We start from the raw sequence: 27708 nt of genomic DNA, 5'->3' as shown, positions 1-27708 counted from the left end.
TTTGCAATGACTAAGTTCCCAAACTCCCCCTTTGCCTAGCTCTTCTCTGTTCAAATGGTAACTTACCACTCATTATCTCATTCTCATTCACACTTTCTTTGTATCAGTTCTGGGTTTAAATTTGCTTTTTTTTTTTTCTGTTTTTGCTTTTATCTTTCTGTCACTGTGTTTTGGAGTTTATGCCGCAGATTTTTTGTCAAGTCTCTTTTCTGCACAGAGAACCATGAATGCCCCCAATTGCTTTAGTTTTGATCCGTGTGAGGATTTTCACAAATCTTGACATCCACCCATTATCATTTTAAACACTGGGAACATTAGAAAGTATTTAATGAGTCACCATTATCTTCAGTCTTTCAATAGAACACCATTTCTGCTGACAAAATAAGCTAACATGCAGAATTCTCCTTTGAGAAGAGTAATAGCAACTAATAAAATTTCCAATATAATACATGACATCAAGTGTAAGCGTTACTGGTAGTCATATTCCCAGCAGCTCACACATTCCTTTACATTCACATTTAACACATATCCTGTTTATATATATGTAGCCTGCATTCAAGCAAGTTAAAGTTTGAGCTGCAAATCACCATTTTGTGCCAATTTTTGAAACAGTGTTAAACTGCGGAGGCTAGACTCTCGGTCACCATCCTTCCACAAAATAATGAGGTGGTCAGCAGAGCACGTAGCCAATCCCAGTTCACCAAAGTACAGGAACATCTGCAAGGAAACAATTATTAATACCAAGATGCTTGCACGAGCTCGTCAGCTTGCTTAACTACTTAGTGTACAGCTGGATTAAACAAATACACATATCTGAAATGGCTTTGCTTATAGATAGTTCTGCAAAATTACACTCTGTATGTTTGAGATGTCATAAAATCGCTACATAAAACAACTCCTTAAACAGCACTTCATACTGAAAGATCTCCATCTTAAAAAAGCAGCAAAGCCTTATGGATAGGGAAGCTTAAGGACAGAATCTTGAAGAAACTTGTTCTAAGTCAGCAACAGAAGAGTGAATGACTCGCCTGAACTCTCATCTGGTTTCTTAGAACAGAAGGCATTGTTCTGTTCAGTGGGTACACTGTCCCCTTCTCTACAACAAAACAGGCTACTAGCACCAGGCCTGGAGGGTCAAAGAGCAAACAACTGTAACAGACATCAGCACATATCTGGACACACAGAGAAGTCAAGCAAGAAATGCAACACAGGAAGAGGTACAACAGCAGGGGAAGGATTTTGCAAGACCAATGGAGCTGACAAGTCATGAGGTCATTCCTGGCTTCCAAGACCTTCACAAGGCTGCCTAAAATTAACCACTAATGGGAGTTCAACACAATAGCCAATGAGCTGGCAACATCACTATGACATGCTCTCAGTGCCCTGACTCTTCATTTCCTTGAAGGAATCTGCCCAGGGAGAGCCTTCAGGCCAAGGCCCATCTGCTCTGGAAATGGCCACTTACTAGTTATGGGGTTTCAGTAATAGTCGGCCAAACCCTCATCTTGGCCACCACATTTCATCACTACTCAACATTTTCTTCCTCAAAAGCCACAATCTGCCTAGAGTTTTTTAAAAAACACGTTATTTTCCATAGATAGAATGCTGCAGGAAATCATATTCACCATCATCTCCATTACTCCTTCACTCTGCAGCATACCAGCCAAGACCCAACATGCTTCTCACCTTCTGTGCTGTGTCTCTTGCTGAATTACACACTATATCCTTTTTCTTAGATAGCAACTTTCCAAGTTGATAGTAAGACCCTTTTCAACAGTTTCTTAAAAGAAAGATGACAGAAAGGTCCACCTTAGCTATTACAGAAAAATATTCATGTTTTGGCAGCAGCAATTCTGAAATCCAGTCTGTCTCAAGAATACTTGTGAGCAAGCTACTTCAGAACAAACCACTCCTCTCTATCTGTCCTTCCCAATGCTCCTGCCAAGAATGGCTATAGAAGTCCGCTGTAAGAAAGCGATTTGTTACTCCAACAGATTGTAACACCGAAAGGCGTGGAAGGAAAATGGCATTTAAAATGAAAACTGTATTAGGCAGACAGAACCATGGACTGGTACCTGATCTAAATTAGAAGACCTCCTTAGCGCTCACAGCACAGAGGGCTAAGAAATTATTGAATGCGTTTTGCTTTGTACGAGTCCTTGTTTAGATTGTGAACTTAAGATGAAATCTGGGTCGTGCACATGGTTCCTAGCAGTACTGTCTGCAGTCTATAAAAGAAACCAAATACACTACCAGATTATCTGTAGCATATACGTATATATGTGCACATACAGTCCTCAGGCATGAGTTTTCATTACAATATTAAGTCAGTATGTATTATTGTTTTCATACTGCACTAAAAATACCACACAATCAATGTGCTCCCAGCCAACAGACTCAGGCACTCAGAAGTTACAGCTTTACAGCTGTATAAGAAATGCTGTTGAATTTACATTACTTACTAACATTCTTTTCATCTTGTTCTTAATAAAGCTGACCTACCTGAACAGCTGATGAATGACCAATCAAATCACCAACCAGCTCCAAGGAATACATAGGTGTATTCTCCTGCATCTTCTTAGCAGCCTGGTTTGCCTGCTTGTTTGCTCTTCCGAAGCCCCACATGTTGAAAAACCCTAGAGGGGAGAAAAGTCACTTGTTTTGGTAAAAATCACAAATTTATTTCCTCTAACTGAAGGGCCACGTAAAATATAAAAGCAGGACAGCTTGCATGGCGAAATGACAGAAGCATTTTACTCTACAGCATTTTTATATCGGGATTATTCACCTTGAGGAAGGAAGGAAGCACAGCTACTTGTCCTCATTAGATGTAATTTAGTAAATGTGCTGAATTACACACCTGGATGAGACAATATACAAATCTAAAGAAGAAATACAAAGACTTCTTTAATGAACTAACTGAACAGCAAAGGTAAGGTGCAGGACAGCAATGTTTACCTTTGCTTTATCCTCTTATACTGTGACTTGTGCAAAGAGGAGAAAAATGAGATGCCAGCCTCTCCGTGTGTCCCGCACTACAGCATTAAAGTGTTGTCGCACTGGCTTCTTCCTTCAAATTTAAAACTATCAGCCAAACTAGATTGTAAAGACAGTACTCCATATGTTCCATTTAGATAGAACAAAAATACACAGCAACAGCCACCAGGGCAACTGTGCAATAGTTCTGACACAAGAAAGAAAGTTGGGTTCTGTTCACAGTGCAGTTCAGACTTTATTATCAAACCTTCCCTCGGTCCCATCAGCACACAAAAACAGAAGCGTGCTAAAGCATGGCCCTGGTGCAAGGGAGGTAACCGGTGAAATGAACAACTTCTCATGGGATTCCTACAAGAAAAATAGAGGAAATAAACAGCAATATCTCATTACTGTTTCTTTCAAACACCTGGATTCATAGAAGTTAAAAATTTCCCATATGAAGCCAAATACCACTTGTCACTGTCTAGATAAGCTGTCACCAGCATTACTGAAGACAGAACATTCCTGAAAAAGTGTTTCTAAATCAACCCAGGCAGCAAAAATATGTTTGCAGAAGTTACCAACAAGAGATGAACAGCCAGATAGACAAGATGTATCAGGAAAATCGAATTAAAAATTTCTACAAGAGAGCAACAGTCTATTGCTTTTCTCAGTCCTTAATACTAATTGTCCAGAGCACCTATCCAAGGCCACAACTGCCAGTGTGCAGGGAAGGTGCTGGCCTGGTCAAAGAATACCAAGTAATACACAGGAACTCCTCTCATTGCTCAAGCATAAGCAGGAAATACACGAGAGGCGGAAAAATCAAGCCACTTGGAATGAATCTAGAGAGGCTCTCAGAGTAAGTAGAAATGAGACAAGGAAGGCCATATGGCATTAAATCTGGTCAAGGGTGTCAGAAGGCTATAAGAAAGGCTTCTTCAAACACATCAATAACAAAAGGAAATTTAAGAATAACGTTGACCCTACTAAATGGAGAGGGAACCCAGCTAACAGAGCATGCAGAGTTACTGAGCTTTGCTTCAGTCTTCACTGACAAGACCAGCCCTCAGGAATCTCTGACCTAGGAGACCAGGGCAGAGGAATGTTGGAATGAAGACTTTCTTTGGTCAAGGAGGATTGGGTTAGAGACCACCTAGGCAAACTTGACATCCACAAGTCCATGAGTCTGACAGAATACATCCACCAGTGCTGAAAGAGTTCACAGACACCATAGCAAGGCTGTTCATAATCATCTTTGAAAGATTGTGGAGATCAAGACAGGTGCCTGAGGACTGGAAGAAAGCAATTGTCACCACAGTCTTCAAAGGGACAAGAAGGAAGACCCAGAGAACTAATGGCCAGTCAGTCTCACCTCAGTTCCTGAAAAGGTGATTGAGCACCTAATTCTGGAGGCCATCTCTATCCACATGGAGGACAAGGAGGAGATCGGAAGTAGCCAGCATGGATTCATGGGAATGTTTCTGTCTTCACACTAATGACTCAGCTGTGATAACCCTCCCCTGCTGAGGTATCAGCACCTTTACCCTTGGATGAAGGGACAGACAGATGCCTCCTCAGCAAGTTCACTGATGGCACAAAGCTGGGAGGAGTGTTTGATACCCCAGAGGGCTGTGCAGCCCTTCAGACGGACCTCAGTAGGTTGGAGAAATGGGCAGAGAACTCCCTGAAATTCAACCAGGGCAAGTGGCCTGGGGAAGAATAACCCCCTGCACCAGCACAGGCTGGAGGCTGGAAAGCAGCTCTGTGGAAAAGGACCTGAGGGGTCCTTGGTGGACAACAAGCTGTCCATGAGCCAGAAGTGAGGCCTTTTGGCCAGGAAGGCCAGGGGGATCCTGGGATATATTAGGAAGAGCATGGCCAGCAGCTCAAGAGAGCTGAGCCAGCCCCTCTACTTAGCCCTGGTGAGTCCACATCTGGAGTGCTGTGTCCAGTTCTGGGCTCCTCAGGACAGGAGAGACATGGAGAGATCCTGGAGAAGTCCCAGCTACAAAGATGATAAAGAGAACTGGAGCACCTGGATAGGCTGAGGGAACTTGGCCTATTCAGCCTCAAGAAGAGATGTCTGAGAGGAAACCTCATCAGTGTCTGTAAGAATCTGAAGGGAGGGTGCCATGAGGATGGAGCCAGGCTCATGAGGCCAGGCAATAGGACAAGAGGCAACAGGCAGAAACTGATGCACAGGAAGTTCCACCTGAATATGAAGGACAACTTCTTTACTGCATAAGTGACCATGTGCTAGAACAGGCTGCCCAGAGAGAAGTGGAGAGTTGTGGAGTCTCCCTCAATTCAAGTACCATCTGGACACAATCCTGCGTCATGTGCTCTAGGATGACCGTGCTTTAGCAGGAAGGTTGGACAGACGATCCACTGTGGTTCTTTCCAAGTTGACCCATTCTGAAATCCTGTGAATGCCTGTACTTGAAGAAAATGCTACCTCTAACACTAGAAACCAGCCCTGAGAACTGCAATGCCCAGAGACAGTATGCAAGTCAGGCTGGATAAACGCTTAAAACGCGCCCCAATATCATTCCAAGTTCAAAGAGATGTGGAAAACACTTTTTTATGCCAGGTACTCATCTACAAGCTACTCCAGCTTTCCTCCCAAGGTTCTGCAACTATTTAATCTTCCATGGTAGAGTTTTCAGCAGTATTTGATGCAAGGATCAAGGTTCATCAGGAGAGGTCCTAGTTTTTATTAAACCAGCTGATAAAACTGTAAACTTTAAATAAAATTTATGACACAGAACTGCTTTACCTGGACTTTTTAATGTCCCATATCACATCTTGGAGGGCTTGTATACCCATGGCCTTCTTCAGTTTCCCTCCCATACCTGTTATCATTTGGTTAAATACAAGACATTACCTCTTCTAAGAAAGCCTGAAAGCCTTTCAAATCCTATATGGTGAATATTGGGTTTCCTCTTATGTTTTCAAATACTCTTTTCACCCCCAAATATTCTTTTCAAATATTGGTTTCATCCAAACCTGTTGGAACTGGTTCAGCTGGCAGCTGCTGCTTTTCTCTGAGTTCCCAAACGCGCACACTGCCATCTTCTGAGCACGAGATCAGCTGTCTGCAAAAACAGTTGATAAGCAACACTAGCGTGGATACTTAACTGTGAAAATTACCTTGCGATGCTTCTATAACAGAGACAGCAAGTTGCCTCAAAGTGCATCTATAGCAGAACAAACTACAACAGATTTGTAGAGTAAGTAGGAAAAAAAAAAACATTTTCAACCCCATTTTAAAAGCACACCATTCTGTGAAACAAAACATACTGAGTTTAGACTCTGCAAACAAAGTTCTACTAAATGGTTTCCATAAGCTTACTTTCATTAAACAAAAAGCTTATTTTTTTCTTATGGAAAATTAAGTGAAGAAAATGTACCTAGTTTTATTACACACTTAGAACAGCACACACATTTACAAGATCAAGGCCCTAAGTTTCATCTTCTGACACTATCATCATCATCATGGCTAGGCTTCGTGAACAAAGATTTGAGAAGGGCACTACCCACGCTTGCTGCAAGCGTGCTGGTGGCTAAAGAGGCCGACACGGGATAGGCAGGTCCGGTCACAGAAGGCACAGCGGAACGTCTCCCCAGGTGACATTGGCAAGGAATGGTTCTTTCTGCGTTGTCTTTTCTCCTCAAGACTGACTCTCTGCGCATTCTCAAAGGAAGCAGCAGCGTCATGAATGGTGTGTCTCCATGAATCCCGATTGGAGGCCAGAGTGGACCATTGGTGGCAGTCAATATGGCCAAGGCTGAGGTGTTGTTTCAGGGAGTCCTTGTATCTCCTTGTATCTTCGGGGCTCCTCTCTTGCGGCAGCCGGTGGCGAGTTCACCGTAGAGCACAATCTTCGGAAGGCGGTGATCCTCCTTCCTGGAGACGTACCCTGCCCAGCGCAGCTGCGTTCTCATCAGCATGGCCTCGATACTGCTGACCCCTGCCTGTTCAAGAACAGACACATTGGTCATGTAATCAGACCAGTGGATGTTTAGGATTGAACGGAGGCAGCGCTGATGGAAGCGTTCGAGAAGCCGCAGGTGGTGGCGGTAGATGACTCAGGATTCAGACCCATATAAAAGAGTAGACAGTACAATGGCGCTGTAGACACTAATCTTTGTACTTTTCTTCAGGTGTTTATTGGACCAGACTCTTTTATGGAGTTTTCTGAAGGCTCTGTATGCCTTTGCTAGTCTGTTGTCTATCTCTTTGTCAATCTTACCGTCTGAGGAAATGATACTTCCCAGATAGGTGAACTGCTGGACTGACTTAAGCTCTGAATTGCCTATGGTGATGTGAGGATGATGGAAGACTTCCTGAGGTGCAGGTTGGTAGAGAACTTCCGTCTTCTTCAGGCTGACTTCCAGCCCAAAAAGCTCAGCAGCCTCTGCAAAGCAGGATGTTAAGCGCTGCAGAGCTGCTTCTGTGTGAGCAACGAGGGCGGCATCATCAGCAAAAAGCAGCTCACGGACAAGGTGATTCAGGGTCTTGGTGACATACTTTTGCTCCACTGAACAAGAGTATAAAGGGATCTAACTCTACTATTGGAATGAGAATATATATATATATGTATACACGCACACATACACACACACATAGATATATGCAGCAAATTGTCCAAGTTGGCTGTCAAAATAAGTTCCAGCTAGAAATTCAGCACTAATGAAGAAAGACCAAAGTTACTACTTTTTGTGAAAACATTTCAATTGTTCAACATATTTAGTGAAAAATATTTACTGAGTATGTCATATGCCTTTGCTTTAGAGAGGTAAAATCCCACTAAGCTGTATTTTCACAATGTAGACAAAAGCTTTATCAAGTCTGATTTTGAAAATAGCTGAGATAGTTTCAGCCTGTGTTCCAGTCATACTGGAATATAGTTTTTTCCTGTTGAATTACAATGATGAATTTGCAAAAACGAGAACAAGCTCTACCTAATAAAAGAAGATCACACTGCAGCTAAGTCACTGCCCTAGAAATCAGGTGTAGCTTTGCAGTCTGTCTAGTCACCCAAGTTTTGCTTTTCTTCATGGCATTAACAAAATGTACTATGACTTGTACCTGTTTGGAAGCTTCTCAATGTGAAGCACAGAGGAATCATGAGCAGTTCTCTGGCAGGCAATCACACGCTTCATTTGAAGATTATATACGTATATGCCTTTCCCAATAGCAGCAAACACACACTGGAAAGAAAATTCAATGGAACAACTTGCAGAAACAGATACTGAAAAATCATCCTGCATGTAATAGATTTCCAGCAATACTGGGATGTCATCTAGCCCGCATTATCTAGCTTGTTCTGGTCCTCATGCTACTGCCTTATCACAAACATACAAAATAAGTTACAAAAAAAATAAGGAATTTTTTTGAGCAAATCTAAGATGTTCTCCTATACCCTAAGCAGTTATTTAATATCTGTATTTTTAACCTGTACTTTATAGCCTAAGCATAAACCAAGGATACCAACAAATCATAGAAACATAGAATCAACACACTTCTACAGTTAAACCTTTACGTTCTTACACTAAAACAAAGCTCTATGTTTTGACAAACTCTTGCTTTACCAAGAAAACCTGAGAAAACAGGAAGCTGTTCTGCACTTTTGCCTTTTTTGAAATTTAACTGGAACTGGACAAAGAGGCCTTGCTTAAGCATTTTGGCTCCACCAAGTACAGAAAAGGAACTCTCTCAAAGGAAAGTATTACACAATATTGCATTTGCATTCAATGCTCTTATTCAGAAGAGGGCAGTCATTCCACCTCATAACCATCATGACCCTAAGAAGCCAGAAACAGCTTACACATCTTTGGACCTGGACCCTCTTGTGACTTGCGATGATCTTGGAGAGGACAAATCTACAATCGTGTGTACGTACACATGATTAATATTCAGTACCAGAGGAATGAAAAATGCTTCCAGTCAGTACATATTAGAGGTTTTGAACATAACTTGTTTAGGTGATGGTATGCTGAAAGATTTCCCTGAATGGCCTGCTTCCACTTACACAACCCAAACATTAATGTCTCATTCGCAGTTCACACTATAGATCTGTTAATATTTCGTATAACTTGTAGCCCAGTGTTTTTGACTAAGTCTCTCTATTTATATTCAATGACTTTTGACAGTGCAAAACTTTTAGGCAGGTTTTTCTTCAAGTTCGTTTTTTTTCTTATGCATATTTGTAGTGGGAGCACTGAAACTCAATAGATTTCTGATAGCACCACTACCACATCAAGAAAAAGAAGCCCATTTTTCTAGTTCTGTGTTCAAACTCAGTGGCCTTCCAATCACTCTTCAACCTTGAGTCACACAGTCTTAGAGCTTTGCAAAAAATGCTTTTCATAGAGCACTCTTCTTTTTTCACAAGCCCTGGCAAAATCCTGGTCATCTCAAATCCCAAGAAAATAAAGATGAGGAAGCATAAATTGTACATCTATCTTAAAATGCAAGCTAAACACATCACACACATTGTTTCCTAATACTGCCAAACCTTTACCATCCCATTTCTTTCTGAATGTTTTGCCTACAGGTTTAGTGCCAAACTAGACAAGTGCATCTTTCTCCAACTACCTAACTACCAGGTCTGGAAAACAGAGAAAACACCTATTTTGCATAATTTTTTTAATATGAACAACAGTGTTCTGCTTTTAGACTGCAGGTAACAAAGCAATAAATTATACAAACACATTTCCACTTTTTAAGTAGGATCTTTACAATACAGACAACTCTCCCTTAAAAGTATCTTCTATTTCAGGATGTAACACTGGAACCACCTTTACTTCCTAGCATTCAAAAATCTCATAATGAATAAAATCCACAGTAATTTGTTTAGTTCGGTTCCATGAATGAGAGAAAGCCTTCAACAGGCTCAGGTTCCACATTCAATGTTTTAGCAAATTCTGACCTTATCAAAATTCTTTCCCCCCCACTTAAAACACATCTTGTGTAGCTTTCAAGCAGGAAATCAAAGTATTTTGAAGCTAAATTACAGAACCTATCTTAAAAAAAAATTTGGTTTTGGCCTATTGTAGAAATAAGCACTGATAACAGAAACACTGAAAATCCTACCTTTAGATACAACCAAAGCTTTTTTCCCCCACACACCCCACAATGTTTCTCTTTCCAAGGTTTTAGGAATGGTCTGTTCAGAAACAGGCAAATGCATCAGCTGACTACTTGGCCTTAGCCTATATTCAGGCTTTTTCATGGTTTTTATTTTGTTATAGCTCCTATCTCTGAATCCATTTCCAGTAATCCTTTTCTTAGTAATTCCCTAGTAATTGACTTACATGCCCCAAAACAAAATGCCACTGTATCCCAACTATAAGACATCTTTTATGTTGCCACTAACAGTTGGTAACATTTCACAAAACTACATAATAACCTGAGAATTTTGAGTGTTTGCTGAACAATAATTGGGTTCTGACAGCGTATTCTGATCAAGAACTTATGTCCAAAGCATTATTACAGTAGACTGGATCTTAGACACATATTTGAGAATGCAATTGAGTACAGCACATCTGAACAGAAGGAGCAATATTGATTTACTATTAAACATAGACATAGGCCTCTTCTTAAATTCACTTTATAGTACCCTCAGATACAACTGTTCAAAGAGGTGCATTACTCTGAATACTGCATTTCCAGAAGCATGGAATATGAAAGATGTATGCCATCAAGACACACACCTCCTATTTATCTTTTCCCCAGTGGTACTGTAAACAGCTAATAAATCTCTGTCAGTCAAAAAAAAAAAAGCTGTTTTTGAAAGTCCATTATGTTAGTTCCAAATACCATCAACATATTATAACCTTCAGGTAGCTCAATAGCCAATATTTTATATAAGAACTGTTGACTGTAATAGCTGTGCACATTTAAAAGAAGCCTCTCATATTAAAACAAGGAAACTGAAAACACAAAACACTTGGTCTTCTGTGGTAAGGTCATCCCAGCTTACTTGAAGAAGTTTATTTAAAGCTTTTTACCTCCTCATCAGATGTTAAGTGTTGAACTGAAGTTTCATTTGGGCTTTGGGATAACTTTATTTCTGGCTGTACACCTGGATGGGCAGAGGAGTCCCAGAAGCTGCACTCACATGCCTGCTTTGTCCAATCAAGTGCATCCCAAACTATGAGCTCACCTATGTGAGAACCTGTCGCAAAAGTCAAGTCTGAAGGGAGAAAAATAAAGCACACATAGAAATCCCATGACATTAAAAAAACACATTTCACACAAAGTTACAACCCTAGAAAGGTAAGAGTATCCGTTTTCATGTAAAGCTATGTAGAATGTGTAGTACATAACTGACCAGACAAAAACCTCTCTCTCTGAGTAAATACTCATTTAACAAAGGCAAGGAACTCCACCACAAATACGTACAAGTATTTAACTCCATTTCTACATATAAAGCCCTTCTATTCCTTGGACTCAGATGCAACAAAGTATGTCTATGCCATAAACAGAAATACAAATCACAAATTAAATGGATGAGTTAATGCCAAGAGTGAAGTAGCTGCTCATGAATTTGTTTTTCACACATGGAAAGAAGTACTACAACAATATTTAATGCAGGTAGCAAATTGTCTCTTTAAGCCAAACACTGCTTGCCCTTCACAATCCAAAAGGAGAAAGCAATGGCAACAGTTAAGCCCAGGAACAAGTACCATAGAATCCAAGTTTTCTTTTCTCCAGCTTCTCATTACCTCTGTAACAAAGCCCCTTTGTGCCAGCCAGGCCAACACAGATGCACTCAAGGATAAATATGCACTCTCTATTACACCAGTAGTAACTTCTCCCAGACTCTAAGGGAGCTTCATAAAAAAAAAAGACAGGGAAGAACAGAGCAGAAGAAGCTGATAGTTGTAGTACAGTAGAGAGACTTTCAGGTAATAGCTCAGTATTGCCCTAATGAGCAGGCCCACATCTGCATACTCAGAACCTTCAGTTACCCTGGGACAACTGCGAGGATATCCCATTTTATCAAACAGAAGGAACAAGGAAAAATGTAGCATTTTTAACTTTCCCAACAGAAAGAAGACCCAGAGTTCCATTCCATCAATGACATTGTCTCTCCTGTACCTTGAAACTTGCCTGGTTTCATTCCATTGTTAATCCATAAAAAAGCTGTTATATTTTGACATGTCACAACCTTTGTAGCTACACAAGAAGACAAATCCACTAATCATGAAGTTTTACTCAAGTTAAAATTTTGGTCCCAATAAAAACTCCATAGGTGAAATATCCCACTGATAACTAACAAAATTAGTAGCATTATAAAATGACTTACCATTGACACTGACTAATGACAAAATGTTATCCTGATGGTCAACAAGGCGCTTTACTTCAAGGACATTCCAACCTTCAGACCCATTGTTAGAAGCACTCAAACTAAAAATTACTTCAAAGAAAGAGAAATTGTCTAAATAGGTTCTTTCATTTGGAATAAGATGGAACCATACTTAAATAAAACACATCATTTTCAGAAAGCCAAAAAACTAAAACATATTATATGTAAGACAGTACAAGAAGCAGTTATGGTCCCTTAAGACATCAAAAAACAGGAATAAATTATCCCAGTGTTATCATCAAACCCTCTAACTACAGCAACTATAGGATAAAACATTTCAGCCTAGTAACTCTGAAATTCAGAGAATCAGTCAACATCAGAAGCTGTAGAAAGCATAAGTGAAAAATATTAGATATCTTTATGGATATGTGAATTAAAAGTGAAACAGGTTTCTTGATCACTCATATGACTGAAAAATTAATATTCAAAAGGATGCAATGTTCTCTAGTAGGCAGTCAAGGTCAACAGGAACTGAGACTTTATTTTAACCAGTCTTGGAATTTCTTTTCTATCTCAAGGATATGCAAAAGAAGTGTAGGAAGTTCAGTCAAGTTTATTTTGTACACTAATGTCGAAACATAAGAGGACTGTTTTTAATTTATTCCTGATCCTTTGCTCAGAGCATCAGGTCGTTAATTTTTCAACCATGTATTTAATCATCTTGAGCACATCTCTCATTTTGCTGATATAATGCCCTACTTTTTCTCCTGCGTTTTATTCCCTGTTTTGAAATTTCAGTAATTTGAAACAGCACTTACTGAAAAGACTCTTCAACAGATAGCCAAGGACTTCCAGTTTGCATACACAGATAATTGTCTCCAACTAAGCAACAGAAATCATCACACTGTCTCATTATAGCTTTGGACAGTATGAGATTGGCACTGTCTTGTATTTCCGATCCTGGGATAAGGAGGGTCTAGAGAAGCCTAGTATCTGGCAGCTCAGATATGCAGTTCCAGACCTTCTCCAGTAGGACAAATGTCAATTGCGCTAATCAGATGTGGACAGGTGGCACTAACACAGAGAGAGATGGTGGAGGAGCTCACCAAGCCACTCTCTGTCATTTTCATCATTCCTGGTTAACCAGGTAGGTCCCCATCATCTGGAGGTTGGCCAATGTGATGTCCCCCTATAAGACAGGTCAGAAGGAGTATCCAGGAAACTACAGACCTGTCAGCCTGATCTCAGTGCCAGGGAAGTGACAGAACAAGTAATCTTGAGTGTGATCACACAGCACATACAAGACAACCAGGGAATCAGGCCCAGCCAGTGCTGGTTTAAAAAAGAGAGGTCCTACTTGATTAACATGAGCCAGCCATGTTTGCCCAGGTAGCAAAGAAGGCCAATGGCATCCTGGCCTGTATGAGCAATAGTGTGGCCAGCAGGACCAGGGCAGTGATTTTCCCTCTGCATTTAAAACTGGTGAGGCTGCACCTCAAATCCAGCTCTGTCCCTCACTTCAAGGATACCAAGGTGCTGGAGCACAGTTGGAGAAGGGCAACAGAGCTGGGGAAGGGTCTGGAGCACAAGTCTTAGGAGCAGGGAGCTGAGATTGTTTAGCTGGAGAAAAGCAGACTCAGGTAGACCTTACCACTCGCTACAACTACTGGAGAGGACGTTGTGGCAAAGCCGGGACTGGCCTCTTCTCCTGGGTAACAAGTGACAAGGACAAAAGGAAGTAGCCTCAAGCTGCACCAGGGCAGGTTCAGGTTGGACATCAGAAAGAATTCCTTCACTGCAAGGGTGGTCAGGCATTGGAATGGGCTGCCAGGTACATGGTGGAGTCACCATCACTAGAGATGTTCAAGAAATGACTTGACATGGCACTTAGTGCAATATTTTAATTTGCATGGTGGTGTGCAGTCAAAGGTTAGACTTGATGATCTTGGAGGGCTTTTCCAACCTTAATGATTCTAAGACTCTAAATATAGAAAAGTTTTGTCTACAAATTCCTGAATGAGATTAGTATTGTCTCCTCTTTGTCAAGTAAGGGAAAAAGAAGGTTGCTGATCACACCCTAACGCCATTTACTTTTCCTATAAAATTTCAACAGTGTGCTCTTTACACATATGTCTCATAAGCAGCTGTTTTAGAGGAACATAAACACTTATCAGAAATGCAACATACTCACTTAGCTCTTTGCCAACAGCTGCTGCAACACAATTTTTGGGCAATTCGAGTAAAGCACTGATACCTTTGAAAAAAAAAAGGAAATAAAGGAGAAAAGGATAACCATTTGCCACAAGAAAACACAGTAAACTGTTACTTCCTTACTAATAACATTCTTAAAAATGTTCTTTCCACTTAAAAGTTATTACTAAAATAAAAGCATATTGCCTGAAGTGAAAGTTAAATGGCATCAGAAAGGGAAGGATTCTCAAATGGGGGCAAAGCCAGGAGTTTTGCTCCTAAATCCAGTAGAATTCTGAACATCAACCTTGTGGTGAAGCAGAGAGTAAATTATCTTTCTATTTTAAAGACCGTTAAGACATTTATGTCCTAATGCTGGGCAATATTAAGGACCCTGTGCAAATTATTAAGACCCTGAACATACGCAGTGCCAAAGTTATTAGATACTGTACATACCTCAGTATGCACAATTATAAAACACCCTGCAGAGCCAGCTGAGGAAGAGTAATGCCTAAGATAAAATGTCCAGTTTGCTGTCAGTCTGTCTTCATACTGTACAGAACTTCCCTAGTCTGTACCGCTGTACCATTTACAAAAAATTCTCCAAGGAATAAGCAATCTCTTTCCCCACAAAGGACACATGAGATTAGGGTAGAAGACAAGGCCCACACTGCACATTCCATTGACTCCTTCTACCAAAATTTGAACAGCACTTCATGCAAAGCATCACAGCACAAATTCCAGCTGCTATTTGGAATAATATTTCTTACTGAACCAAAAGACGTATTAAAATCCTCTAGGCTTTGCCTACCACTACTGTATTCTATGATAAAAATAAGGATATTAGTTCCACCTCTGAAGGTGATTCACGACTTTGTAGGCATCTTGGTAAAGCACAGCAATAACATCCAACAATTTTCTTCCCATTGACATATAATAATATATTAATATAAATACATGATTGGCATTGGTATCTGATTACATTTATTATATCCCTTTCAAAACCTGCATTTTCTACATAAAAAGTACTGACTCTTAATAATAAAAAGTAAACTTCACTCTACTACTACACAGCTTCACTTAGAAATAATAAAACTCCCACTCAATCACACAGAAAGCCAGTCAAAGGATCTGGTACATGTTACAGTAAACACATAAACCAGTACCCAAGTCTAGCTCTGAAAGTACAAGCTAATGTACAGTTACTGAGATGTGACATATTCTAAAGTTCATACAGCATAGGAGATTAAAAGCAGTCTTAATTTTGAAATTATTAAGTCTGATGATCATTTAAAAAAACAGAGAGTTGCTCTAACACATAATGTTACCATTAGAATTAACAGGAATTTTGCATTATTATACAGATCTATTTTACTTGCACTTAAACAGCTATAATGAGCCATTTACATTTTTACCTGCATCAGTAAGATGACTGGTCTTACACAAGAGATCTAATTTTCGGTTCCAAACACACAGATCACTCCCTCCAGACAACCATACATCCAGTCTTTGAAGAACTGTCAAGCACTGCAGAACAAAAATCAGATATATGTGTCCTGCAAAAGTTCTTCAGGGAATTTCCCAGTGAAATACAAGTACTATGAAGTACAGGATCAAGGTGTCACTTCCTCAAGAAACACAGTTTTAATTACATACTACATGTTACATTTTTCATCAACAATGCAAACACTTTTTTTCATTGATTTTTTTCCAACAATCAAGAACTACTTTAAATACAGGTTGCCTTTTGTAACACAGTAACAAAACCAAGCCATAAAATGACCTTTCTTCTACATCCTTTCAAAGAGAAAACTGAGGTGTTAAGAATTCCAAAACCAAACTGAGATCTGCGTCCACTTCTCAGCCACTAATTATGTCTCTTTTCTTAAACCAAACATTGCTGCTCATTTTAACACACCTGCCCACACCACTCATGAGCCACACATAAAAATTACTGCATACAACAGACGTTCATAGGGTTTCCTCAGCATACCTTTACAGTAGAATGGAAACATGACACTTTCTGAATCTGTCTGCCACTAGTGCAGTCCCAAACCTGTCTTTATTCATTAAGGAAACTGAAAGATTTGTATGGATTACAAATATAAATGCTGTGTTTGTCACTAAACAAGAGATTAGGGAAGGGGTAAGCAGGGACTCAGTCTTCTAAACCCTGCCTGTCCTCAATGACATATTAACAAAGGTCTGCTACAGATTCATTTTTTGTAGCAAGGTTTGCATCTACTTGTGAGCAATAACTAGTAAAACCTCTGGGTAATCCAAATACACCCAGTGGGTATTACTCGCCATTAAGTTTTGAGACAGGCTGCAGCCTGTCTCAGTGCTACCTTTAAAAGAAGAAGCCACAAAAAGCCCACTGAAATTTGAATTCTCTCTAGATCGAAGGATACAATAACTGTTCTATCAGCTGATGCTGTTATAATCAAATGGACTTTTTCTTCAGAAACATCTGACGAGGAAAATGGTGCAATAGCTGTAATTTTGTGCGTGTGTCCATGAAGTTCAAAAAGTTTTTCTCCAGTCTGAAAAACAAAAACAAGGAAAACTAAGTGTAAAACATGGAAAATGATTACTGTAGCATAAAACATACGTACCAAATGACTTTGGAAAGCAAGAATTCTTAGGAGTCTAAAACCTCCCTTTCTAAAGTAATTTATGGATTCGCTTCTTACTATCTTCAATGCTGTTTGAGATTAAATAAGAAACTAGGTGTAAGCTTAAAGGAGTAGTACATAATGCAAATTTCTCAGAGTAGAAAACCCTCTAAAAGACCTTAAGAACAAAATTTGGTATTAAACTCATTTAATTTTAATGCAAATATTGGCCACTCATCCTTCTTAATAAATACTAGAGTAATTCAGATTTGTTGGCAAACCCTCTATTGAAAAAGTAATTTTTTTAATTATTAGAAAAAACTTGATCTGTATTTATGGCAAACACCATATTGCCAATTTCTTGACAGCTTTATTTAGTACATACACCATCTATAGATTCAAGCAGGCGCTTAAGACAACTGGAGCTCTTTCTGCTGTGTTCAGTTAGAAGACAAAACTCCACAAACAAACAGGGAGAGCACACTGGCACTTTAATCATGCAACTAAAATACAGGGTAATTTTAACTGCAAACTTCTATACAGTTCAGGGTTAATGTTTTATACTAAAACTACCAAAGATTTGCTTTAACAAACACAATAAAAGTCCTACAGAAGTAGAAAATGGAACTCAGTTCATAAGCTGAACATCTAAATGAGTTTCACATTCACAAACCACTCATAACACTGTGTATATATATTCACATACATGGGTTTTACTATTCAAAACTCCTTTACTTTTCCAAATTATAGAATTAAAAAATTACAAAAGGCCTTCAGCAACAGCAAAGCACTGAAACTGCTCAAAAGAGAGAAGTTTCAAATCTCCCCTTCTGTATTTTCAAATTACACCATCATAAATGGCACATAAATTTTTCAAAATATTTGTAAAAAAATTCTGAGGTTTTTTCCTTCTTCAGTTTGAATGTTTGACAAATTTCAGATAGCACAGCACTATCAGACTTCTTATAGAACAAGGTGACTTGTACACTAGACCTCCTGAAGACAGGTCTGATGCTCATCCCTTCTCCACTATTTTGTCAATGATACGGAGATACAGAGCAGAAGACCAGCACAGCAAGTGCCACACTAACAGAGCACCATTTCTATGGTATAACTAATGTCTCTCCAAGATTTTCAAAAGTTCTAAGATTTTTATCACAGCAAGCAATTAAGGCACCGTTCCTGCACTGCATGAAATGTTTAACTTCTACTGACTTTGGTATCTTTCCAACACAGTTTTGTGCTAGCACTCCATTTAGCCTAATCAGCCTAATTACTAGAGATAATACTAGTAGAGTCACTGAAATGTACTTAAAACATAAGTATATATAAAAATCCTGGTAAGTCTGGGATCTTACTATGTGTTTGTTGAGTTACTCATCAACATTTTGGTGTTTACAGCAAATACAGAACAAACTTTAAAAGAGTAAATAAAGCCATACATTCATACACACATACATTCTGCTTTTTACATCATCATTTCATCTAAAAAGTCCATTAAATCACTATGTCTTCTCAAAACATTCTAACTTTCAAAACTAATCCTTTTCTCGGGTTCATACAATTTTTACTTTTCTAACTCTCCTAAACTAAACTCTTAAATAAAACAGACTCCCTCCACTTGTATATTTCCAAACAGCTCTGCAGCAGCTCTTTTTTATTCTTATTTTTCATTGCTAGACATCTGCACAACTTCACAGCACACAGGCTACCAAAAAAAAACAAACACTTAACCTGAGCATTCCACAGAAATACAATTCCATCATCTCCAGCAGATGCAAACCTGAAGAAAAAGAAACAAACAAAAAACCACAACAAAGTGAAAACGTCAATATATAATGGAAATGCAGTAAATAGGTATGGAATTAAAAATATTTACAAGATATATCAGACTCTGGCTTTAAAAAATAAATATTTATTTGTAAATCTCAATTACAGTTCCTAAACTGAAGTTAGTGCATTTGAATAGGTGTTTATCAACATATTCTTAATATAAGAACAAGACACAAGAATTCCAATACATACTGTTATAAAAAGAACTTCACATTAAAGAAGCAATTCTCTTGCTTAAAAATATGAGATCTTACACACCAAGTAACAGTGAACTCTAAAACCAAATACTTCTAGTCAATCAGTCAACTGACTGCTAGACACCTAACAAGTTACAAACCACCCATCTGAGTTCAGCCCAGGAGTGCAGTAGTCCAATATTTATCATTGTATTTCAAACTGTGGCTTAGAAGAACTTTCAAGGGCAGCACATTTAAGGTGCTATATTTGACTTCAGATAAAAATCCAGAGGGAAGGTATACCATCAGATTAGCATGTTAATCTCACATTAACGAAGTCTGACTTTAATTCAGTCTTTTTCTCTAGGTTAGAGTGAGTATCTAACCATGTGCTCCTCAAGGGACTCCTCATTCTTTTCCAGACAAGATCACCATCATCTGTAATCTTGTCTCTTTCCTGAAGGAGCAAGGAATGGTCAAATGTGCAACAAAAAAACCCCTATTCTTAAAATGTGTTATGAACTCCATTTCATTCAATATGTCAGATGCTAGAGTATTACATGTAATTTTATCTTGGTCCATTTTTTGGAAGACTCTTCCTCAGGCTTAGCCTTCTTTAGTGATCTTCCAATCAATATGACCCTTACTTCATGTTCAAAAAGTACAAGAGCAAAGAAGGCAAAAAAAAGCCAACGAGCTTTCTGTTACATTCATACAGGATTTATTTAGTATCTTCAAAAACCAATCTGAGAAAATTTTCCACTCACTGGTTTTAGCTGAGCCACTGAGAAAACAAGAAAATCCTTCTGCAAAATTCTCACTAAGATGATATTATCTAAAGACCTGAAGCGTGAAATTTGGCTTACAATAGTTGACAAAAAGCACACAATGGAATAGCTGCAGAAACTAAATAAAAACATTTCAGAAGCTGAGTAACAATACGAATTTTACTGAAAATAATCAAGTGAAAAATATTATCAGGTGTTTAACAATCCAGAAAATATAATATTCTTGATAAATAAAAACTCAGAACTACTGTCCAGTGACGTAACTCTATTAAAATCTTCAAACTCTCAGAATATTAACCAGCTATATAACTTACTCCTTATCCATATGCTGTTTTATAGCTTGTCTTAAATACAGCCACCGAGGCTTTAGCTTTACAATGATTATCATTAGTTTAGCTTCAGTAATTTAGCTGCCACCAAATAACGAAGTACAAAATGGCAAACAATTCCTTTGTATCAGACAGCAATCTAAGAACACTCTGGTATTGCTACAAAAATCAATTACATCTATTCAGTATGTGTTTTGAGAAAACATACTATGATAAATGGTTATTTCAATAACTTATCTGAGAAAAAAAGGACTGAAAAAACCCACAATATTTTCCATTTTTATATTAATTTCTGGTAGACTACTACAATACAGAAAAATAAATGTTATGGTAATGCATGCAACTTTTCTGATATACATATTTATGACATTCAGAATAAAAACTGACAGGCTAAAAATACTCCATGGAGTCTGCTGTGAAATTCATATACATACATTACAAATCTTATTAGAAAACAGGATTCTGAGGGCATTCCTGAATAGGATTTTGTGGGCATCCAGACCACCTGCATGATCTCTTCTAATCAAAATGCATGAGAAAGGCAAGAACCTTCCTTCACAAAACACCTGCTGTACACTGCAAGGATTAAAACAAGCTCTCACCCATATTAACTTTGTGTAGTATATTGACAAATATATTAGAAATTTCCTTCCAAGCCTAATCCGTATGAGATATAAATTACTACAGCTCCTTAGCAGAGTTACTCTTGTCTGTTACTTTTATTCTTAATCTCAGAATGTTTTCTATTTAATTCTCCACATCAGCCAAGAGTTGCCATATTTTATTATTAACTAAAGAACTCACAGCCTTACTTTTAAGGCAGATAATTATTTCTTCTCTTGTAAGTTTAAACTAAGGAACATGCAAGGCTAACTGAGAGAAAACCAGAACAGAAACTGGGTTATACTGTACAACTATCATAATTCATTCTCTCAGTAACACTTCCCAAGTGCAAAGGTAAATATAATGACTTCATCTCTGTTTCTCAACCAGCTTTCCAGATTTCAGATAACTCTGTCTTCAGAAGAGAACAGATAAAACTGCCAGACAATACAAAAAAAATGCACATAGCTGAAAACTGAATGAGAGAAACAAAGGAACTGTCAGGTTTCAAAGAGGTACAGCAAGTTGAACAAGATCAGACTGGAAGAGAAATGAAATGCAGAGATTAGTCATGTGGGGAATTTTGCTAAGCAGTCATTCTGAATAGAGCGGTGAAAATTTCAGAATCTGAAAACTTAAAAAAAATTGCATTAACGAAAGCTCAAGTGAATTAAGCACTACAGCTTTAGAAGACAGTGCAACAAATGATTGGAAAGCAAGGAACAGCAGCGTTCAATACTGTTGAAGGTGTCATATCCAATTGCTACAGTGTATCTGCAGGAGTCTATTACATTCTTTCATAGAACCCAACGGTGGAATAACAGCTATCCTCAATTCAGAAACATAAAACACATGCATCCTCTCAGAGCAGACGCAGACACTACTGCATGTTGTCCTGTGAGAAAGAGTCCATATCCATGTACAACAGGGAACACTCAAACAGGAACAGACTGAAAAAGAACAGCTGAATTAGCTAAAGGCCAAACAAATGACTTTGTACCCAGAAACTTAACTCCATCACCATTATCTTCTCATTAAAGTAAAGCAAGAGAAGCCAAAAGACACAGGACCATACCAGGAAAAGGGAGTGTTCATCCCTTGCCTTTTTCAACTCCAGTTTTTCCTGCCCACCCCTCCACCCCCAAAAACAAAAGGAGAGCATTACAATTATTACATTTCCGCAAACATTCTCTAAAATATTGCCAAGGACACTGTAAAACAACTTGAAATGGTATTTCCTACCTGCAATCATCTATTTGCACTAGAAATCGCACGATATCTTGATGACCTTTCAACACAAGCAGCTCCGTGTAAGGATTCTGTATTTGTTCTTCACCAATTGTCTGTACAGAGGATTTCTAAAATTCATAAAAAAGTAATTAAATTTATTTTGTACTGATATAATTATTTTCATCAGGTCTTTGTAATGTCTAACAATCTACATTTAGACAAATGTGTGAAGTTTCTGAAATACTATTTTGCCTTAATGAAAATCATTACAAAATATAGTTTCTTATTATTTCAAGTAAGTAACAACTTTATATAACATGTATTTTCAATTATAATACAGCATTTTCTGTTTAACAAAACATTTTGTACTTCTTTAATTGCTGATACAGCAAGATGAAAACGCAATTTAGTTGTGAGCTGTCATGTGGAGCCAGTTTCATGACTCAATTCACCACACACTCACTTTTTTTCATTAAATTACACATCTCATAAGAGGTCTGGGAACTTATCTTTCACCTGCTGTTCAATTTTAAAATCCTATATAAAGACAACATATTTAAAACAAGTAAGAACAAATGCTGTTCTGTTACATATTGTATAAATCATCTATTGCTGCTCTATTCACACAATACCAAAACAAACCGCTTTAAAAAGTGTAAAGAATTATTAATCATTTTACAAAACAGCATTTGCAATGACCCCCAACTAGACTATTAATTAAAAAGACAATCAGTCACTTGGCCCAAGCCGATCATCAGGCAGGGTCAATAAAATACTGCACAAAACTGCAGGTTCAAGGCATAACAGTTCAGCTAATCTCAATCATCAGTTTCAAGACAAGCTTTTTGTAATTAAGGTGTTACAGATTCTAGAACAACTTGCTATCACACATTATTTTTTGACAAAAAACATTCTAAACACGTTAGTAGCAAATCAGTGACAGCACTGTCCTCCTCCTAGATTTATTCTGCCTGACAGTCAACATCATCTTAGTTCCAAGACTGTACCTTCTTTGAGCAGTTCAAGAGAACCAACAGCACAGAACAGTAATCACACAACACTCTATAACATACAGCATGACAGGAAATACCACATGAAAGACAAACATTTGTCCCCAGAAATCGGAACATTTTCTTGCAGGATTAATAAATTATTTCTATCAATTCAACATTTGTACTAGGATACTATTCTTCAGAAGCTAAAAATTACAAAGTTAATAAACAGTAAAACTTGTGATTAGTTTAAAAATTAAGAGTTCTTCATTTTTAAATTAAGTTCTTGTTATTTTATCTTGGTTTTGTGCTATCTGATGCCTTTCATGAAGCAATTGTTCCTCATTTTATGCAATCACGTGTGAATTGCAGTTTCCATTTAAAATAATGCAAGTAGAATCCGCAGGGCTATCAAGAAAAGCTTGACCAACACAAAAATTTGAAATTCAGCTGTCAAAAGCTAATCAAAACATGCCTTTAAAAAAGTAAGAATTATAAATACCCCACATAAATCTCAGCACATGAGCAATACAGCACTCAGGAAACTTATATTTACAAAACAACTGTAACATCACTCTGAAAAACTCAGAATTCTTATCCTTATATCACTAACATTCCAATTCCATAGCCTGTTTTTGCTTCCTATTCAGTACAAGAGAGTGACACTTATTTTGAACAACATATCAAATCTTAATTCTAACAATGCCTGTGAATATTGAAAAGGGCTTACAAGGTACTACAGATAAGAACAAAAGAGCATTTTTTCCTCCAGAACTGTCATACAACAAGCTCTCTTCAGATTTTCCTAAGTGTGGGGTTACATGAGCATTCTTTCTCTGAAGAAATCTATTTTCTTGTACAAACTACTAATTGAACTCTCTTGTAGCAACACCAAGTTGTTACAAAAGAGAGATGGATGCTGATGCTAATAGAATCCATTCCCAGCTTGGATGTTTTTATGCAGGACCTGTAAGCATCACTTCAGTAATCAGTGAAATAAACCCCAAAATTTGCATCTCAGCTTCATAACTCCCTATAAACCCCCGTGATGCACAGCATTTAAAAGTGGGATTTTTAAAAGCAATTCACCAAAAATATGGAATACGAGTATACACATACACACTGATTTATGGATCACAGAGCACGACAAATTAGCTACTATGGGCCATGATGCTTCTGCACTTACAATTCAAAGGAATCAACCCACAGCCAGACTGTAAACCCAAGTGCCCTTATTGACACTCGTGGGGCGAGCACAAAGTCTGCGCCTCACAAAATGCAACTCCACAGAAGTAAAATTCCGGCCAGCTTTTACAGTGAATTTCGCTAAGGACACTCCATCCATTCCGTGGTTAACTGCTATTTATCAGTGATTACACAACCTTGTAATCTACACAAACATCTTGCAAATTACCTCCGACATGCATTTTTAGGGCTAAGACAAATGATTAGAAGACTACCTATCTTTTGGTTATATATTTCTTTTCTAACTAGTTTTTACCGATTTAAGACTTTAGGATAGATAGGTCTTTCATTTGTTACACCTGTAGGACTGGTCTTCTTCAAGGTTTTCTTTATCTAAAGCTCTGCACTGTTAAGTAAATTTGAGTTTTATGGTTTTAGTGCTGTTTGTTCAGAAACTCTTGTCTCCTGCTTACCTTTGATAGAAGACAGACAGAAAACATTTGTCTTTTCACAGGATTAAAGACAGTTACTTATAAAAAACCTCCTAAATCGCTCTAAACAAGTTACAATACAGCAAGCCTCGCTTCATTTAGATGCTCCCACCACCAGAGCCACCCTGCCTCAGATGAACACCATGGCCATTAACTGAAGAGATTCAGGAGCTTGAGTCTAAACGACTTTCAATTCCACAGGAAAAAGAAGAAACCAGTAAGGAGACATTTACATTTCATGAACTCAGGACAGCTTTGCCAGAGGTTTTCTCTATTTACCTAGTGTAATGTCACGCTAACATATCTGTCTGAAGTCACAGCAAATGAAACAAACACCGTTAAGTCCACAGCCCACACACTGCTATGGGCTTTCTTACCTATTTAAGAATTATTAGTTATGAAGATGATTAGATGGAACTACACAAAGCAGTGGGGGGCATAATTTAGGGACTAACCCTTAGCAATATTTGTTACTCAGTTTTTCCACAGAGAAGCAAAATTAATGCTGTCATTCCACAAACCAGGAGTAACAATGCAAACAAAAGTCCCGTGGATCAGGTTTAACCAACCTATGAATGTCAGAATGGAAGAACTGGGCCACATCATGCTCATGCTTTATTAAATCACAATATAACTAAACCATAGCCAAAATTCAAATTTTGGAGAGGGACACATACCAATGCAATTCTGTAGCACATCTTAAAAAACGCAGCATATTTCCCATCCTCCTTTTAAAAACAATTGCACACGAACCTGCTAAATATGACGGTAATAGAACCAGTATTTTGACTGACGACAAAAGTCAGAGGCATTCCCACACAGCCTCATTCCAAACTGGCACAGACCTAAACTTCCACCAAAGTACTGGCATTTGAAGTCATCCAAGATATTGGTGTGACTTGCTCATGAATAGCAGCTGGAAAATAATTACTTCCTCATACTTGCCTACATTACAAAAGTACTAAGTGTGTGGAGTGCAGTAGTATCATTAATTAACTCAGAGACATGAAAATCCCAACAATCTCTTCCTCAAATCCAGTAGAACTCTTAATCTGAGTAGCAGGAAGGATGTCAGGGTACAGTGCACTGTGTAACAAACTATTTCATGGATGAGAAACTAAGAAGAAATGTTAGAAGATAAAAACGAACTACAACGTTCAAATAACAAGTTACTGCAAATAACAAGTTACTGCCTATAATTTACATTAGCAGCCTCACTGCGGGCAGGACTTGCGTTTAGTCCTCGCAAACTACACAACTCCTGCCAAGCAGGTGGGATGGAGCCAGGACGCTCCCAGACAACTCGCGGGCGAGCTCAGCTTGACCGTTCTGCTCTTCACAGAATCAACCAGTTTGGAAGAAACGTCTGAGATCAAGCCCAACCCACGACCAAACAGCACCGTGTTAATTAGACCATGGCACTAAAATACCACGTCCAGTTTTTCCTTAAACACGTCCGGGAATGGTGACTTCACCACCTCACTGGGCAGCCCGTTCCAATGTCTAATCACCCATGCTGTGAAGAAATTCTTATTGATGTCCAACCTGAGCCTTCCCTGGAGCAGTTTGAGGTCATTTCCCCATGTCCTGTCGCTTGGAGCATGGGAGAAGAGACCGAGCCCCACCTGGCCACAACCTCCTTCCAGGTAGTTGTAAAGAAAGACGAGGTCTCCCCTGACCTTCCTTTTTTCCAGGCTAAACACCCCCAGCTCCCTCAGCCACTCCTCATGGGACCTGTGCTCCAGACCCTGCATCAGCTCCAGTGCCCTTCTCTGGACCCGCTCCAGCACCTCAATGATCCTCCTAAGCCGAGGGGCCCAAGGCTAGGCACACTGCTCGGGATTCCCTTCAGCGCCTTCCCCCTCCCCGCTCTGTCCTCCCAGAAGCCGAAACTCGTCCTATCAGCCCGAAGGCGCCGCAGGCCGAGAGCGGGCCCGGCGGACGGCGCAGACCCACCCCGCGGGCAAGGCCGCGGCCCGGCGCCTCCCGCGCTGCCGGCGCTGCCCGCCCGAGTTGCCCGGGGGTTGGCAGGGCTCGGCGGCGCTCGGGCTCACCTCGGGCAGGCCCTGCGGGTCGCGGCCGCCCCCGATCAACCACCGCAACATCGCGCCGGACGGAGCGACCCCGCCACGTACCACGCACAGCCCGCGCTATCGAGCGCCGAGAGGGTGGGGCCGCGCGCGGCAGGAGCAGTCGATGGCCGAGCGGGCGTTCCGTGAGGGGCGGTGCGGGGGGTTGAGGCCCGGACAGGCGGGAAATAAAACATTTTCTGGCGTCTTACCCACGCTGCCTCCCGGTTGCGGAGGAAATTTATGCTATTGCCATTGAGCATATTACAACTCTGGGGGGCGGTCCCGTGCTGTAATGGAGAGCACTCCGGACTCCGAATCCCAAGGTCCTGAGTTCGAGTCTCAGTGGGGACCGTCTGCTGGCAGTTAAAGCCTCTCTGCCATCCCATCCCGTCAGATCTCGGATGCTGAGCAGGGTCAGTCCCAGTTAGTACCGGGTGCTGTGACAGTCCCGAGGACTTCACTGTCACCGTCCAAGCTCGCTCGGCCGTGGCAGATGGACCTGAGGAGTTAAACGGTGGGGCCAGTTCTGCACATGCTGTGCCTCACATAAAACATCCACTGTGCAGGCTGGAAGGGCACAGCCACGTGGGGAGAGCCCTGCCCAAATCTGCGTTCGCAAAGTCTGGCCATACATACATACATATTACAATTCTGTTATTACCATTTTATTGTGACCAATTTCATCTCTTCCTGTGCAGTGGAAGGACGGCCAAGGCACTCTGTAACCAGCAGGACTCCCCAGGTTGTGGCTGCTTCCATTCCCCCTCGCTGAACCTCCCTGAGTGAGGGCTGCTATGCTCCTGCCAGGATGGAGTAACATGTAGCAGCAAACACTTGATCCGCTGTCCTGCTGCTCCTCCGCGGCCCCTCACAGACCCACAGGAATGAGGTTGGAAAGGAACGTGGGG

The 27708-nt window shown here is 39.6% G+C and overlaps 1 protein-coding gene across 1 annotated transcript; it reads right to left on the bottom strand.

Moving 5' to 3' along the window:
* Window positions 1-310: 310 nt before the first annotated feature.
* On the bottom strand, window positions 311-26864 carry WDR41 (WD repeat domain 41). The gene is made up of 13 exons (XM_071580973.1): window positions 26783-26864; window positions 22073-22188; window positions 18836-18884; window positions 16898-17029; window positions 16480-16542; window positions 15902-16013; window positions 14488-14550; window positions 12297-12407; window positions 10996-11180; window positions 8072-8193; window positions 5986-6074; window positions 2503-2636; window positions 311-717 (listed from the first exon to the last, which is right to left on the bottom strand). Exons 1-13 carry the CDS (start codon window positions 26831-26833, stop codon window positions 565-567), a joined length of 1380 nt encoding a protein of 459 aa, XP_071437074.1. The 5' UTR covers window positions 26834-26864; the 3' UTR covers window positions 311-564.
* Between the last annotated feature and the right edge of the window lie 844 nt (window positions 26865-27708).

This window comes from Pithys albifrons, chromosome Z (genome assembly GCF_047495875.1).
Source record: "Pithys albifrons albifrons isolate INPA30051 chromosome Z, PitAlb_v1, whole genome shotgun sequence".
Classification (NCBI taxonomy): domain Eukaryota; kingdom Metazoa; phylum Chordata; class Aves; order Passeriformes; family Thamnophilidae; genus Pithys; species Pithys albifrons.
Note: the sequence above shows the minus strand (reverse complement) of the source record. Positions and strands in the feature narration are given on the sequence as shown.

Coding starts and splice junctions, on each gene's coding strand:
- WDR41 (XM_071580973.1), bottom strand. CDS start 26,833: ATGTTGCGGTGGTTGATCGGGGGCGGCCGCGACCCGCAGGGCCTGCCC. Junction 17,030..18,835: donor TATTTCTGTGGAATGCTCAG/GTTAAGTGTTTG, acceptor TTTGTTTTTCAG/ACTGGAGAAAAACTTTTTGA. Junction 8,194..10,995: donor ACTTAACATCTGATGAGGAG/GTAAAAAGCTTT, acceptor TTTTCTTTCCAG/TGTGTGTTTGCTGCTATTGG.